This window comes from Cotesia glomerata, linkage group LG1 (genome assembly GCF_020080835.1).
Source record: "Cotesia glomerata isolate CgM1 linkage group LG1, MPM_Cglom_v2.3, whole genome shotgun sequence".
NCBI classification, from domain to species: Eukaryota; Metazoa; Arthropoda; class Insecta; order Hymenoptera; family Braconidae; genus Cotesia; species Cotesia glomerata.
This window is the reverse complement of record NC_058158.1, coordinates 23,429,238-23,447,308: the sequence shown is the minus strand read 5'-3', so window position 1 is coordinate 23,447,308 and position 18,071 is coordinate 23,429,238. Positions and strand designations below refer to the sequence as shown.

Sequence of the window (18,071 nt, the reverse complement as noted above, 5' to 3'; positions counted from 1 at the left end):
CCACCTGAAATGCCAGCCAATGCCACCACCTACGTGTCCACAGCTCCTAGAGAAGATTGTTACTGCGCAATTTCCCCAACAGCCGTTATTCACCTACAAGTTGGAGCAGCTCAACCCTGAAGACATCCCAATTATCACTCTGGACGAGTTGATAGAGGCAGGCAATCGAGTAGGGAATAATAAGGCGCTGGGATTGGACGGAATCTCTAATATTGCCCTTAAATCATCTTTAGGGCAGCACCAACATTATTCCTGGACGTTTACGATACATGCCTGAAGGAAGGGACTTTTCCCCAGAAGTGGAAACAGCAACGGCTAGTACTACTTCCGAAGAGGAGAAAGCCGCCGGAAGAACCGTCATCCTACCGACCACTCTGCATGTTACACACGGCTGGCAAGATATCCGAGCGCATAATTCATCAGCGAATAGAGGCTGTAGTCGATTCACTTCTGGCAGAGAACCAGTTTGGTTTCTGAAAAGGACGGTCAACTCTGGATGCGATCAAATTGGTTTTTGATGTAGCCAAGGATGCAATCACCGGAATGAGATGGAAGGGTGGAAAGAAGAAATACTGCTTGGTGGCTGCTTTGGACATCAAGAATGCCTTCAACTCCGCTAACTGGCACTGCGTTATGCGGGCTCTAGAAGAAAAAAACGTACCAGGATACATTCGCAAAATGGTAGCGAGCTACTTCACGAATAGGGTCCTGAAATATGACACGAAGAATGTTACGGATGTGTACGAAATCACCGGAGGAGTGCCAAAGGGATAAGTCTTAGGTCCTCTGCTATGGAACATCATGTATGATGGCCTCTTGAGAATAGCATTGCCTACGGGAGTCAAACTTGTAGCACATGCGGATGACGTATCTGTCGTGATCGTCGCAAAGCACCTCAAAGAAATAGAAATGGCATTTAATATTACATTCAGACGAGTCAATTTGTGGATGGACATGATGAACTTGCAACTAGCCAAGCATAAATACGAGGCAGTGCTCATCACCAGTAGAAAAACAGTAGAAACTATCAAGTTGAGAGTCGGAGAACAAGAAATAACATCACAACCATTTATCCGTTATCTGGGAGTGATGCTGGATGCCCGACTCAACTTCAAGCAGCAGGTGGAAAACGTCGGTGCCAAAGCGTCAGTAGTGAGGGCTAGTCTCGCACGGCTGATGCCTAATGTCGGAGGCCCAATACAGAGCAGGAGGCTATTTTTGTCATCAGTAGTCACATCAGTGCTCACTTACGGAATATCCATTTGGGCGGATGCACTGAAAACCCAGAAATCATGGAGAAAAGCTGGACCAATGTACCGACTAAGTGCCCTACGAGTAGCTAGTGCCTTCCGCACTATATCAGAAGAAGCAGTGTGCGTCATTGCTGGAACCCTACCTCTTAGAGTTCTAGCAGAGGAAAGACGAGCCCTTTACCAACGAAAAAGGTCAACTGCACTGAGCCCTGAAGAACTTAGAATTGAAGAACGGCAGAACAGCATAGGCCGATAGCAACTACAACGGGATGCTGCAGAGAAGGGTAGGTGGACGCACCGCCTCATACCTCGGATCGACACTTGGCTTAACCGGAATCACGGCGAGATCAATTACTATCTTACGCAGATGTTGTCGGGACACGGGTGTTTTCGAGAGTATCTACACCGCTTTAAGCACGATGACTCTTCGAAGTGCCCGTCCTGCCCAGGAGCTGCTGAAGATGCGGAGCACGTTTTCTTTGTATGTTCTCGTTTCGATCCATAGCGTAAAGAGTTGGAGAGGATCCTGAACCAGAGAATGCAACCAGATTCACTAGTGGAAGCAATGTTGTCATCAGAAGCTGCCTGGAACGCTACCAACACGTTTGCAACAGAAGTCCTCAAAGACTTGCGTTCCACCGAAAGAAGAAGAGCAAATATCAGAAGATAGAAGGAAGGTAGTTAACACCTTAGCCACTAGAAGGAAGAGCAGTAGCTAGTTCCTCCCCTCACGAAGTAATGCCTGACGGCGGTTCCCCATGAAGGATTAGAAGAAATAAGAAAAGGGGTTTAGGGTTTAGTGACTAGGGGCGTTAGCGTCGAGTTTTAGTATGACGCTGCGTCGAGTCATCACATATCCAGACAAAACAGCTATGCCTGGAATCCGCAAAAAGGATTCCCCCCTCTAAAAAAAATACACACACACACACAGACGTACGGACATCATCGTAAAAGTAGTCAGGAACGCTCCTGAGGGCTTCAAAACGTCGATTTCTGTTGAAACTTCGATTTTTGCAAAACGGGGTAAAACCATTAACTTCCCAATTTTTCGAGAATAATTGATTTTCTTAGCGGGAAGTTAAAAAACAAAAAAATCCAGTATAAAATCACTTCGCCCATATCGGGGATCGAATTTGGAGCATCTGATTGAAAGTCAAGGGATTTTCCTTTAATGCTATCTCAGAAGTGAATTAAAGATGTCTTGTAATCACCATGTATTTTACGGATACTTAATTTAGTTTTGATTATTATTTCTATTCCATGAATTTTTGGTGTAATTTTTTCTCTGACGAATTTTTACCAGTTTTATTTTCTACTTTCAATTAAATAATTTACATTAACAATTTTAGTGATTTTGACTGATTCTAATTTTATTACAAACAAATTTTATTTTAAGCAATTAAATTTTTATTATAATTTATTTTACTGATTTAAATTAATTTAACTTCAAATGATTTTACTAAAACTTCTTTAAAACGTTTTACTGATTTTACTTTATGCAATTAATTAGATAAATTCACTTAAACTCAATTACCAAAGAAAATTTGTTTTACATGGTACCGAAGTCATGAATTGACCAACCGAAAGTATTTCTAGTAAAGTCAATCCAAACTCTACCTACGTAGTAAATTAATGAACCGAAATAATTCCTGGTTTTATTAATTAAATATTTATTACTTTTATTTCTGACTTGTTCTTAAATTCATTCTTAATTTTATTCTGATTTTGCTTCTGGACTTGTCTCGATTATTCTTAAATTTATTCTGAATATTATGTTAAATAAATTCTTAATCATTTTCTGATAACACTCTAAGTATTTCTGATAAATAAATTCTAACTAAATAAATTCCAAATAATATTTTAAGTAAATTATAATGACTAAATTCTTAATGACATTTTAAAGATTTCTGATTAATAAATTCTATACAATATTTTAAGTAAATTCTAGTGACTAAATTCTTATAGACATTCTAAAGAATGTCCTAGATAATATTCTTAATAATATTTTGAGTACATTCTAGTGACTCAATTCTTCATCTAATGATTGTGACCGAACGCGAAATGGCGATGACATTCAGCCGACTTGAGTGCCTGGCTGACGCCGCGCCACCGAGAGATTATTAGACATAATATTTGTACCTGGAGTTATTATGATTTTAATTGTGCACTCCCTCGTCGAGCTGCAAACTGCTCGTTTCGATGCTGGTACTAAAATTTCCTCGGTGAGTAGTTACTTGGTCTGGCGGCAAAACCTTGGTCACCGCGTCGCGTCACGTACTCCCCAGAAAATATTTTACCTGTAACTGCAAATCGGCATTAGTACTTATTACAAATTAAATTAACTAATGCAAGCTGACAGAAAGGCCTAGCAAGCAATAATTAATAAAGTTTTATCGCTTCGTTTCACAAGAGTCGAGCGAAATAAAATAATTACCTGGGTTAGCTGTTTATTACTTTTTGCGTGTCTACTTGGCTAGACTGTTCGGTCACAATGAATCTTCTGAATCTTGTTGGTGTGTTTTTTTTTTCCTCGGCTCTCTCCCCACTCACTCTCCGCGCCAGCGCTTCCCCCTTGGGGACTTACTCACTAACTTATAGCTAGAGGCGCGAGTTCTTCGGAGCACAGCGCTCTGGGGAATCAGTCGATAAATGACTAGCTTGGATCGGAGACCTTCTCTGGATAAAGAAGGCCCCGTGTACTACGTTACAATTCATATATAATTATATAGAGGTATATATAATTAATATAGAATTACTAGCCGTGAACACCCGCTTCGTTGGGTTATTTTTAATAGAACAGTTATTTGTTAATGTTTAAATTTTTTATGATGTTTCAAAAGTTTCTAAAACAATCCAACATATTTTCGACTGATAAGAATATTGACATACATTTTGAAGCTTCTTATTTTATTCGGAGTTACTCTAGATCATTCTAGAATTTTTTAAATCACTCTCATTCAATTAGAATCGAAACGTAGATTTTAGAACTTTCCAGACCATTCTAAAAATTTACAAAACATTCTCATTGAATTAAAATCTAAAAGTAGGTCTAGAACTTCCCAAATCATTCTAAAACTTCCTATATCATTCTTGAACTTCCCAGATCATTTTAGATATTTCTGGGTCATTATAGAATTTTTTAGAACATGCTCATTCGATCAGAATCCAAACGTAGATTTTAGAACTTTCCGATCATTCTAGAATTTTCTAGAACATTTTCATTCGATCAGAATCCAAACATAGATTTTATAACTTCCCAGATCATTCTAGAAATTTCTGGATCATTCTAGAATTTTCTAGACCAATCTTATTCAATCAGTATCCAAACGTAGATTTAAGAACTTTTCAGATTATTTTAGAATTTTCTAGACCATTCTCATTTAATCAGAATCTAAACGTAGATTTTAGATCTTGCCAGATCTTTCTAGAAATTTTTAGATCATTCTAGAATTTTCTAGAACATTCTCTACCGATTCGAACATTGGTATACACATTAAAACTTTCTAGATCATTCCAGAAATTTTCAGAACAATCCAGACCATTTTAGATCCATGACAGTCTCACATTTTCGAAGTTAACATGTTTCAACCCCCGTATCTTTTACACCCTTATAATTATCGACTTGCAACCACCATAGTGCACGATGGGAGCCTTGTACCTATTGCCACATACAAACACTATTCGTCTGCGATGCGTAGTTTTGGCTGCAAAGTGAAGTATAGGGACACACACCTCCAGTTTTATATATATATATATATATATATATATATATATATATATATATATATATATATATATATCTATATATATAGATGGATAGATAAAAATTTTATTTGGCTCTGGAACCTAAGCTCCCTCAAAGCCATCAATATTTAAATTACATTGGTTCATATAAGTTACAAGATTACTTAACTAATTAAAGGTTTACAATTAGATTTAATTTCAAATGTAATAAAATCCAAATAGATCATTTAATACAAACAAATAACTTTATTTAAAGTCATAATAATTCTACAAGAAAAAATATTTAAATAAGATGAAAAATAAAAATTGCAATTGTTAATTGTCATGTTCAAAAAAGTGATTGAAGCAAGCATTTTTAAATTTAACCGAATTATCTACAGCCACAGTCTCAGCTGGCAGTGCATTCCAGATACGTATGCCATGAATTAAGAATGAATTATCATACATGACACAATTAGCCTGCGGTATACGAAGATAGTCTTGTCGGACATCACCTCTATGCAGTGCTACAGGCAAAAAGTCTAGTTTTGAGCCGAATAGCTGCCGATAATTTAGTCGAATTTCCTTATAAAACAGACAAGCAATAAAATAATCTCTTCTCGCTGCAAGCTTTAGCCAACCTAACTTTTTGAAATATGGAGTAACATGTTCATATTTTGGTACTTTATAGATAAATCTAACACATGAATTCAATTTACGTTGCATCTTTAACAATAATTTGTTTGACATATTCGTATACGCTGCACAACAATAATCAAAGAAAGGAATTATTAAAGTAGATACTAGCTTAATACGTAAACTTTCACTAAATATTTCATTGTTTATTTTTAGCTGTGCGAGAATACTCATAGCGCGATTGCACAAATTTGTTACTTGATTCTCCCGTGAGAGAGTACTATCTATAATCACCTCAAGGTTTTTTACAGTGCTACTATAAGGAATAGCACACCCCTCCACAAAGATTGTGTCGGCTAGTCTGCACTCATCACTACTAATTTTTGCTCTACTTCCACAAATAATTGCTTTCTACTTCAAAGGATTCATTTTTAGATGATTAATTCTGCACCAATCTGTGATTTTTATTATTTCACCGTTAAGCTTATTCACACAAACACTGATTTGAGAAAGATGGCAAGAAAGGTATATCAGTAAGTCATCAGCATAGAATAAGTATTGGCAATCTAAACGTTTAGCTAGATCTGTGATGTATAGTGAGAATAATAACGGACCAAGCACACTTCCCTGAAGTACACCACTTACAATTTCTTCCCACGACGAGTTACTTTCGTTAGAGCGTACGGACTGCTTTCTGTTTGCTAAATAAGATCCAATCCAATCAACGGCTGAATTTGAAATGTTCATAGATGACAATTTACATGATAATCTTTTGTGATTAACAGAATCAAAGGTCGTGCTAAGGTCAAACGAGATCGCAATTGAAACCTTTGACTCATTCACCGCTTGTCTTATATCGTCACAGAACTTTACAATTAGCTGACCCGGCAAACGTTGTTTTGCCATGTGAATAATTTCTAGAGAATTTCTAGTGTAGAAAAAAAATTACTAACTTATTGGAAGTGTATAAGGATGTGGAATATGAGTGAAAAAGGCCTGGAGCGCTGTGAACGATGAGGAAATGTTGTTTAAAAATAACAAAACACCAAACATTAATTGTTTTAATTTATTAAAAGTAATAATTATTTATATAATTAATTAATTACATAATATTAATCTCTTAATGCTGCAGTGTGAACAATATTTTTTGTTAGCCCGTCTTTAGCTAATACAAACAAACTTGATGGTTTACCCACTCGAGAGCATGCAACGTATAATTGTCCGTGTGAAAAACATGGTGTGCTCAAATCTAAGCCACAAACAGACATTGTTTGGCCTTGGGATTTATTAATAGTCATTGCAAATGCCAATCTAATCAGAAATTGAATACGCTTAAATTGAATTGGCACATCTGTGGGTATAATAGGTATTCGTGGTATCAATATATTTTCACCTCGAAACTTGCCATTTAAAATGGTGCCTTCGATAACGTTTTTCATTAATTTTTTAATGACTAATCGCGTACCGTTGCATAGCCGTGGCGGGTTCAAATTACGAAGTAAAATAATTGGAGATCCAACCTTCAATTGTAAGTTATGTGGTGGCATGCCTGGCAAATCTAGTGAGTTCAAAAACTCTGTTGGAAAATTTACAGCTTCAGTGTCATCGCAAACTGTATCAATAGATTTATATGATACCAAGTCCCCTGGCAATAACTGTTGTATCTTCAGATTTAAAATGTCAACGTCCAATTTTTTTGCAGTTAACATTGCTCTTTCTGCAAGCCACTCGAGATTTATGTAATTCGTGTGTACATCGGGAAATATTTGTTCAATGAGAGCATCTTGCGAATCAATGATTGTGCAGAAATCATTCGCTAATTTTATGTATCCAGTTTCAGCTATAGTGACTTTTCCATCGCCGATATCTAAGAGTTGTTTTGAGAATGTTTCAGCGGATGGATCTTGAAGCATTTGAACGCGCATATTTACTTTCAGCTGTACTATTTCAACATTACGCCACAATGTCGATGATTTTAAGCAGGCGTTGATTTCATCAGCGTATGTTGAACGTGGAATGACGGGAAGTGTTTGTTTGAAGTCACCTGAAAGGACTAACAGAGTGCCACCAAATAGTTTGTCGTTGTTTTTAATATCTTTCAATGTCCTGTTCACCGCCTTAAGCGAATGTTTGTGTGCCATAGTACATTCATCCCAGATGATAATTTTACACTGTTTCAGCACTGTGGCTATGGACGATTGTTTTTTTATGTTGCACACTGCGTCAGGGTTATTTTGAATATTTAGTGATAGCTTAAATACTGAATGAGCTGTTCTGCCTCCATCCAATAAAGTTGCCGCAATGGCCGATGATGCAACGGCCAATGCGATGCCATTATTGGATCGTATTTTGGCGAGAATTAGCGAAATAAGGAATGTCTTGCCAGTTCCACCTGGTGCATCTAAAAAGAAGAACCCACCTTGTCCTGCTGAAACTGCGAGCATAATGCGGTCGTAAATGGTTCTTTGTTCCTCATTCATTAGTGGGACATTGCGAGTAACTGTCGGGTTTATAAATAAAAGTGGAACACAAGATTTTAGTTTAATCTGAATCTAAGTTTATTTAATCTTATATTAAATATAAAACACTTCTAAACAATCTTAGCTATCAAGTAAAATACGTATAATAATGTTATCAATATTAATAAGGATGCTTGAGTTGTAACTAGTAGCACACGAACAGTCAAGCGTCCAAGCAACAAGATGTGCAAGCCACAGCGAGCAAGCCGGAGAGTGAGTCGTATGCGCAGCTAGCCTGCGCGTAGACCGACGCTATCTCCGTATAAATCAATATTGATTTAGTTGTCGCTTTGAGCGGCAAATACAAATATAAAGTATATTAAAGACTTAAATAATTAAGTAACTGAACAAGAAAATCTTGTACTCTTAACACTCCCTCCATTTTCTTGTTTCCAGCTTCCACTGCTCTACTTCTTTCTGTCATTAGGTTTCTCTGTAACATAATGAAATAATAATTATAATTAATTCTAAATAGCTTCTAATATACTTCTAATTGTTTAATCTAATAATTTATCTCTTAAGTATCTAAAAGGTTCTGCAGGTAGTGGCTTAGTTAGTATATCAGCCAAATTTTCTTTTGTAGAAATCCAACAAACTCTTATTCTATTTTCATTAACACATTGTTTAATCAAATCACCATGGGTTTGTGCCATGTGTTTTCTACTACCTGTTTTCTCTCGTTCTAGTAATTCTAATCTAATTTCATTTACGCTGTTATCGAACATCTTAAGTTTATGACTTCCATCCTTCTTAGTACAGTCGTCTGCTGACTTGTTATCTCACCAAATAGTAGTAGGAAATAATGTCTTTCCAATTACAAATCTAATTGCTTTATCTAAAGATATTATCTCTTGACAAGCATCACTCATTGCCAAATATTCTGCTTGACAGGTTGACAATGTAACGTAATTCTGTTTGTGACTTCTCCAAGCAATTACGTCACCAAAAAGTCTAATAATATATCCTCCTGATGACGTGGAGTCATCATTATCTCTGAAACTAGCATCTGAGAAAGCTTCTAAGTCATCTGAGTTACCTGTATATTTCAGGTTTGAATTTACTGTACCTTTCAAATATCTCAAAATTCTTATAACATCTTTCCAGTCATCTTCGGTAGCACTTAATTGTTTTCTAGCTAAGTAATGTACAGCAAACGAAATATCTGGTCTAGTTCCATTTGCTAAGTACATAAGACTTCCAATTGCCTCTCTGTATGGAGCTTTTCTAGTGATTGATGATTGTTCACGTTCAGATGATTCTAACTCTTCCAATTTTCTTCTTTTACTTCTATTTTCAGCTTGTCTAGTAACCATTGGGGTATTCTGCGGGTTACAGTCAGTCATCTTAAATCTGTCTAAAATGCTTTCTATATAGCTACTTTGATTTAATATGATGTATTTCTCTTCTCTATTTCTATCTCAATTCCAAGAAATTTCTTGGGTTCACCAAGAACTTTCATCTCAAAATTCTTACATAAATGATTTCCAATTTCATCTAACTTCTTTGGATCATTGCTAGCAGCTAAAATGTCATCTACATAAATTAGCAGTACAGCTACAATTCCATTTTTCCTCCAAGTGTATAAACATGGTTCATGTAAATCATTTTCGAGACCAATTTCTTTTACCACTTGATTGAATTTTATATTCCACTTCTTAGGACTTACTTTTAATCCATACAAAGATTTCTTTAATTTAAGTATCTTTGTTTGTTTTGTCTTTTCATCTACATCTAGACCTTCTGGTATCTTCATGTAAATGTCTTCATCTAAATTTCCATAAAGGAATGCAGTTTTCACATCATATTGACAGATTTCTAGATCATATTTATTTACTATTGAAAGTAATGCTCGTATGAGTGATAGTCTAGATACTGGCGAATATGTATCTTTTAAATCATAATCATTCTTATCTTTAAAACCTCGACATACTAGTCGTGCTTTATAAAGTACATCTTTATTTACTTCTACTTTCTTTTTAAATACCCATCTTGAATCAATGATATTTAATTTTCCTTCAATTTTACTTGCTTCTTTCAAATCTACGAATTCCCAGACATCATTTTTAGTTATTGAGTCCAATTCATCTTTGATAGCCTTCATCCATTGACATCTTTCTCTTGAGTTGCTTGCCTCATCATAGTTAATAGGTTCTTTGTTTAAAGAAGTAATTAAACATCTTATTAATTCTTGTTCATCCATCTTAGATTGATCTTCAGACATGTTGACACTTTTTGCAAAGCTTATGTCTTCAATCAATTTATCTTTTCCAGATTCTAATTTTCTTTTCATCTCACCTCTAGTACATGGTCTAATTTCTTCTGATGAATTCTTCTTTTCAATTAAGTTTTTAACATCTAGTGGATTTTTACGGGGTCTTCCTCTTTTTCTTTGTTCCGGTTTCTCCTTTTCTTCGTTGATTTTGTCTTCTAAATTATTTCGTACATTTTCATCTGACTTCCAACTAATTTCATCTTCAGTTTCTTCTGTTTGTTTATTCTTATATACACCTTTGTACACTAATTTTTCATTGAATCTAATATGTCGTGACTCTAGAAATTTTCCAGTACTTGGGTGCCATAACAAGTATCCTGTGGGTTTATATCCCACCATTACAGCTTTGATTGCTCTCTCGCTGAACTTGTGCTCTGGTTTTGGAATTCTAATATATCCAATACATCCAAATCTTTTAATTTTATCAAAATGACAATTTTCATTCTTATTAAATTTCATCAATGGTACATCATAATCTATAGATTTATGTGGTGTTCGGTTGTATGAGTGAACAGCTGCGTCCACTGCTAACTCCCACATACTCTTGGGTAAACCAGAATCTAACATATAGGTTCTGACTTTTCTCTGCAACGTAGCGTTGAATCTTTCAGAGACTCCATTGTGTTCAGGGGTATAAGGCGGTGTTAATTCTAATTCTATCTTTTCTTTTCTTAAAACCTCTAGAAATTTTCCACCAGTGAATTCTGTTCCTTGGTCCGATCTAACGTAGCATACTTTTTCATCTTTGCCGAGTAAATTTCTTGTAGATATTAGAAATTTTTCTAATGTTTCTCCTGATTCATCTTTAGTCTTTACTGGGTATGCTCTAGCTAATCTGGAGTAATCATCTATGTACACATTAATAAATCTTTTGTGTCCTGGGTGTGAAGTTGGTTTTATTGGACCCATCATGTCCGTATGTATTATTTGTAATGGTCTTGATGCTCGTCTTCTAACTTCTTTAAATGGTAATTTTTGCATCTTTGACATAAAACATATTTCACAATCTAGAATTGAATCATCAAATCTAACTTTTTCTAATTTACTGTATACTTTCTGTAACTTCTTGAGATAATTTAATGAAGCATGACCAAGTCTTACATGCCATAACATAGCTTCATTTATTTTACTTGACTCTGTTGTCCCTTGCTCTAATGGATTTGATGTGAATAGCTCTTCTAAATTCTTAATGCTCTCGATGTCATCTAACTTAATTGTATTTCTAGTTATTAAACTAGAATCCCAATTAAACATGTCATCATCTGGATTTTCAGGATGTTGTTCTATTTCTGGAGGTGTTGTAACTTCTTCCTCCCTCCTAATTGAAGAATCCTTGACCTCTATGTTTTCTGAATCTCCCTCCTTCCTTTGTAAATCTACTTCTGATTCATCGGTGTCATCTTCTTGAATCATTACAGCTTTACAACGATAAGTATTGTATTCCCAATCTAATTTGTTTTTGTCGTCGATGTAATTCTTAACTTTGAAGTTCAAGATCCAGTTGGGTTGTTCATATATTCCTTCTAGTATTATTTCTTCTAAATTTTCACTAAATACTCTCAAAGTCTTATCATCTAAATAAATCTTAAATCCTTTATCTACTAATTTTCTTAATGATAATAAATTATCTGATACATCTTTAGCACTGATAACATTTGATAATTTAATTATCTTGTTATCTTGATTCATGTAGAGCAAAAGATCGCCTTTTCCATCTATTGAAATATCAGCCGATTTATTCTTATTGGCACTCTTAATTACTTTATTTTCACATTTTTCAAAATTGCTTAATATCAATCGATTTTTTACTATGTGATCTGTTGCTCCTGAATCAGCAATAAATTTGATCTCATCTATTAAATCTTCATTTAATAATTTCTTACCTTGTCTTTCATCAGTCACTCTTTTTGCACTTCTACTGTCCCGTTTAGGTGCATTTTGAGCTGACTGTTGATTATTCTTATTACAATTCTTAAAACGTCTATCATTATTATATGGCTTAGAATTCACATTATTTCTAACTTTAATAAAACCTCGTCTATCTACTTTACCTCTAGATTTTATATTATCATTATTCAAAATCTTACTTTTGAGTCTTCCTTCCTTGCATTCTGCACCTTTGTGATTTTTAATGTCCTGGAAAAAATAGCAAAACCACAAGTCTTTTGACAATGGACAGTCCTCGATTCTATGTCCAGTCTTAGCACATCTGTAACATCTTGTCTTGCTGTCAAATTTTGCTATCTGTGCTTTAACAGTATCATCTCTATCTCCGGTCTTCTTTTCTGCTTCTAACTGTAGAATAAAAGATTTCATTTCATCTAATGTCATCATCTCTTTTGACTGAGATCTCTTAAGAAAATCTGCGGACATTAGTTGAGGAGTTACAGGGGTTATAGCTTGATAAAAAGCTGATCTAATCTCTTGCTCAGTTAATTTTTCTCCATCTCCGCAAGAATCATATTCTCTAATGATCTGGTCAAATCTTTCACAGAAGTCATTGACCTTCTCATTCTTTTTCATCTTAATTGAATACAATCTTTTTCTAACTGAACTTGATGTAAGGTTTATCTGTTCTTTTCTACATTCTTTAATTCTTTTTAAAATTTCTACGGGTTCAGAAATCTCAAGAATTCTCTTGTGATAATTTTCATCTAAATGATTAATAATAATATCTCTAACAAGGCATTTTCTTTTATTATTCATTGAATTTGATAAGTTATTATCATTACTGTTATTTTCATCTATTACATCTAATAAATCACAACTAGTAAGTTCTGATTTTAAATAATCAAACCAGATATTATAGTTTGATTTTTGAGTTAATCTATAATCTCTTCTAACGTTAATCTTACTTTGATTTGATAGTAATGCATCTTTAATTACATTCAAATCTCTAGAGATAGTACTATTCCCATTTGTAACTTCTAAATCATTCTTATTTGGGAAAGTAGGAAATTTATGTGAATTCTTTACCTTTGCTGCTTCTGCTTTAATCTTTTCTCGATCTAACTCTGATTGATAACCTTTTGTCATCACCTTTAGTGCATCTAACATTGCAATAGAGACTTCCTCGAGTCTCCTAGCTGTTTTTCCAATTGACGCTGCCATCTCTTGAGTCTGCTTGTTTGACTCCAACATCAACCTCTTCATGTCTTCTAAATTCTTATGACCAAGCATTAACATCTTTTCACTGCTTCTAATCTTAATCTTGGTCTGTTCACTCTTGTCTTTAAAGTCATCATCTGCACCATCATCTTTGCTGTCATTCTTACCATCATCTGTAACATCATCTATATTGTCATCTTTATCTGTAAACATGTAATCTTAATTAGTATCTGGGATTTTCTTAACATCTATACATCTTTATACATCTAAATAGGCCTCATCTAACTACTCTTAAACACTTTCATCTTTTCTTAAAGTGTGTCTTCTAATTATGTTTACAGCTTCTAAATTATTTTATAATCATTACTTACTCATCGACTGGCCTGGTTTGACAGGAGTTGAGAAATGTTTCATCCTTTCAAGTGACACTTTTACATCTTTAATGTCACTAGATTTTGTTGATGATTCCGGATTATTACCATTTGTTTGTTGCATTAATCCTTTGCGGAATTGAGACAAACTGTGGAGCGTGTCCTCAGTTTTCTCAGTCTTAATCTGTAATGCTGGGTCCTTCTCAGTATTTCCAGAATCTTGTTCAACATGTTCAAACATCTCTTCACTGTCATTATCTTCCAGTAGAGCTTTGTCTGACTCTGACATCTATTTCGGATTTTATGAAACAGAATTTAAATTTAATTAAATATGCATTTAATTAATAATTTATCATCTATCTCTTATTATTAATATTCTAAAATTCTATTCATCTAGTACCCGATACTCTTCTTAATATTGGATCTGTTTCGTGCTTCTAAATTAAAATAAACGCACAGCAATTCACTTTAATTTGAAACGCAAGATTGATCATTTACACAGCACCACCTCGAGTATGCACACCTATTCCAACGTATAGTTTTACGCACGGCAATAAAACAACGTTGAAGGCGGTTGATCACGCACACACTCGGGATACATTATGCAAACAAACAACCTCACAAACTATAAGCTACTTGATGCCGAACACAAGCGTCGCATAGCCAAAGTTACCGAAATAGCTTTAATATGTATTTTATATTAATTAATATCACTGACATGTCAAAATACATTTTTTTTTTTTATAATTATTAAAATTAATAATTCACTTTTAAAATTTAATTTAAAACATCTTCTAGAAATCAAAATCTAAACATACTATTGTAATACACGTGATACTCGTGTACTATAGTTATTGTGACGCAGTTGGCCGACATCTTTAATTTTTAGCGTCTACCGGCCTCATTAGCGATTTCATCATCTACTTAAATTAAATCTATTTGTCACCATCTAATATATTAAAAAAATATTTTCAGTCATCTATGAATTTATTTAATTAAATAAATAAATATTTATCAAATCTTTTTAAGTTATCTAAATTAAGCGTCTATTAAAACGTATTCATTACGTTTTATATTTTCTATGCATGCATGCTTTTGTTCATCTATAATTACGTCTTATATTCTTTTATTTATTTTCCAGAATATCTTTTCTAAATAAATATTCATAAATACTCTTACCTTGTGATCAATCACTTTACCCAATTTATTTTTAATAAATAAATCACGTACGCAGTGGAAGCGTGCACTGGGCCCATAACCTGTCGGGTTTATAAATAAAAGTGGAACACAAGATTTTAGTTTAATCTGAATCTAAGTTTATTTAATCTTATATTAAATATAAAACACTTCTAAACAATCTTAGCTATCAAGTAAAATACGTATAATAATGTTATCAATATTAATAAGGATGCTTGAGTTGTAACTAGTAGCACACGAACAGTCAAGCGTCCAAGCAACAAGATGTGCAAGCCACAGCGAGCAAGCCGGAGAGTGAGTCGTATGCGCAGCTAGCCTGCGCGTAGACCGACGCTATCTCCGTATAAATCAATATTGATTTAGTTGTCGCTTTGAGCGGCAAATACAAATATAAAGTATATTAAAGACTTAAATAATTAAGTAACTGAACAAGAAAATCTTGTACTCTTAACAGTAACTATCGCCGTCGTTTCTACAGTGTTATACTGCATTTCACGATTCATTTCAGTGTTCATTAAATCAGTTGCACCTCGATTTGGCGAATTCATACCGAAATGACTGAGTGGTAAGTTGGCAATGATAATGCAAAGATCCTCAATAGCAATCAATGCTTCATTGTACATATCGTCGCTGAATGTTATCGCTAGATCGTTACACCGTGTACGATGTTGATGCAATATATCATCAGTCATTGAATCTTTGTGATTATCCCACAATATCTCTGCTCGGGCTGGAAAACATGTAGTCAACACTATAGCGAATAGTAGACGAATTTGTATTGCTGTACAGTTCAATGCTGCTTCAGCAAGCATACATTCCCACTGATTGTCATCTTCTAGCAAGCCGAGTGCAAGGCATGCATCTTTATACGTTGTATACTGTTGCCCATTCACTTTACGTATATCTTGAAATGACAATGGGCCAGTAACATTAATCAACAATAGTCGAAGATAAAAGCACTCAGTCTGTCTTGGATTCACTGTAAATACTCGCCCCAAGGCGTTTGATTTGAATAAATTGGGGCATGCATCAACTGGTGAGCCTTGCTTGCGGGGTATCCTTTGTTTTGTTTGAGCCCATGTGAAATAGCGTGGTACTTGTGAATAGAGTAAAGTACGTGCAAAGGCACCAAAATCATCCGCACGATTACACAATTCAAAAAATTCAGTGAGTGTAGTTTTTGGTGGATTTATAGCACGATCAATCACTGTCTCGTTCGTGAAATATACACGCTGACCATTTTCAAGATGAACGGCTAACTGAACAACTGCTGGATCCCGTTCATGAATTGGAAAACCAAAGATACGCCAAACAGCTTTATTGGAGCTGATGTACCGACCTATTTGGTAGAGCGTTATTTCATCGTTTTTATTTACTGGAGGAGCATTCACATTGGTATTTTCCACTCTAAACACCGCCATGTCACTGCCTTTATGGACATACTTGCAAATGTATTTGATGCTCTTCACAGAACTGCAGAACTCAACATTAATATGAGCATTGTATGTTTTGCTCAGCAGGGGCGAATATGGCACGACCCAACGATTGTCAATATCAATGTCTGTGTTGCTGATGTTTTTAATAAATGATTGTCCGCCATTATCTGGATTCCTTCGACGATATATTGGATATCCGTCGACATTTGTGATTGTATCGTTAGTGAAATCTTTAGGGAAATTTTTTGTACATTTTCCATCTGACATGCAAGGCGATGAACGATTAAAAGTACCGCATGGGCCATGAATCATGTTTGCTGTAACAATATCAAACAGCAATTGATCAGTAGACGGATCGGGAATTTCTGCAGAAATTATATTATCTATTTCTTCAGGACGGATTTTGTCGATTAACCAAACCAAAATGTGGGCATGAGGTAATCCTCGCTTTTGCCACTCAACTGAATACAGCCAGCAACGTGTGGGACCGAATACATGTGATTTAGTAATAAAATTTATTAATGACTTCAGCTTTTGTCTAAACACACGTGCTAGGATAATGGACGTCGTGGAAGTGTGTGTTCGTTTCTGAAAACCTACACACGAACACGTGCGCACACACGCAAGTGTGTATAAAAAGCGTAAATGGGACCGAGCAACTTCTACGAGATACTCTTTGGGTGACGCGAATTCCTTTGGTAAGACAGCAGTCAAAAAAAATTGAGAAAAGTTTGAATGAAATTGAGAAAACTTTCAAAGAAAAATTTTTTTTTTCAAATTTCTTGAACAGTTAATCTTTTTCATAGAAAAAAACAAAGATTTTTGAGAAAAAAAAATTAGAAAAACGGTTGACTCTAAAGGCCATCCTTGCAACTTTCCGCTAATTTCATATTTAAGCGCTCAAAATTTCACTTACTCCGAGCTCAAAAGTATAATTTTCGTGTCATTTTGAGCTCTCCGAGCTCAAAAATCTGATAGCAGTTTAATAAAACACAATTTCTTAAATTTTACAACCGCAATAACTTTTAAATGAATAAACCGATTTTCACGCGGTTGGTGGCAATCTACGCAGTTTTTTAGGTTTCATGAAGAATCTTTAAGTTTTAATCGATCGAAGTAGGAATTTCGATGTAGTTCCGAAAAAACATTTTTTTCGGTTTTTTCTCGACAACGATAACTCAAGAACGAATCAACCGATTTTGACCGGGCTAGCGGCGATCGACGTGGTTTTTTGATGTTAAGAGCTGATTAGTTTTTAGAATTGATCAGTGAAGCCGTTTAAAAGTAATTCCAAAAAAAACACATTTGAAAAAATTTTTTATTGTAGTTTTTTTGAGATTTCTCAAAATCTACCGGTTCGAATCAGTCCAAATTATATTCAAAATGTAATTTTTGTCAAGCCCTTTCAAATGGCACGAACCGCGATGAAATCGGTCAAGCCGTTCAAAAGTTATGAGAGGTTTACATACGGACACACACACACACACATACACACACACCCGTCGGAAGAAGCCAAACTCCCACCGGGTGCGTCCCCAGGTGGCGGATAGGGGGGG

General features: G+C 35.0%; 2 protein-coding genes across 3 annotated transcripts; both read right to left on the bottom strand.

Moving 5' to 3' along the window:
* Positions 1 to 8,192: 8,192 nt before the first annotated feature.
* Positions 8,193 to 13,562, bottom strand: LOC123275534. 2 transcript variants are annotated; one of them, XM_044743704.1, is made up of 3 exons: positions 13,380 to 13,562; positions 12,287 to 12,698; positions 8,193 to 8,564 (listed from the first exon to the last, which is right to left on the bottom strand). In XM_044743704.1, exons 1-3 carry the CDS (start codon positions 13,554 to 13,556, stop codon positions 8,539 to 8,541), a joined length of 615 nt encoding a protein of 204 aa, XP_044599639.1. In that variant the 5' UTR covers positions 13,557 to 13,562; the 3' UTR covers positions 8,193 to 8,538. The 2 variants fall into 2 exon arrangements, with proteins under 2 accessions (XP_044599639.1, XP_044599645.1); XM_044743710.1 differs by having other exon boundaries at positions 12,491 to 12,698.
* A 1,933-nt stretch (positions 13,563 to 15,495) lies between these two features.
* Positions 15,496 to 16,827, bottom strand: LOC123272415. The gene has a single exon (XM_044739209.1). The coding sequence runs from the start codon at positions 16,825 to 16,827 to the stop codon at positions 15,496 to 15,498; it is 1,332 nt and encodes a 443-aa protein (XP_044595144.1).
* Positions 16,828 to 18,071: the final 1,244 nt, after the last annotated feature.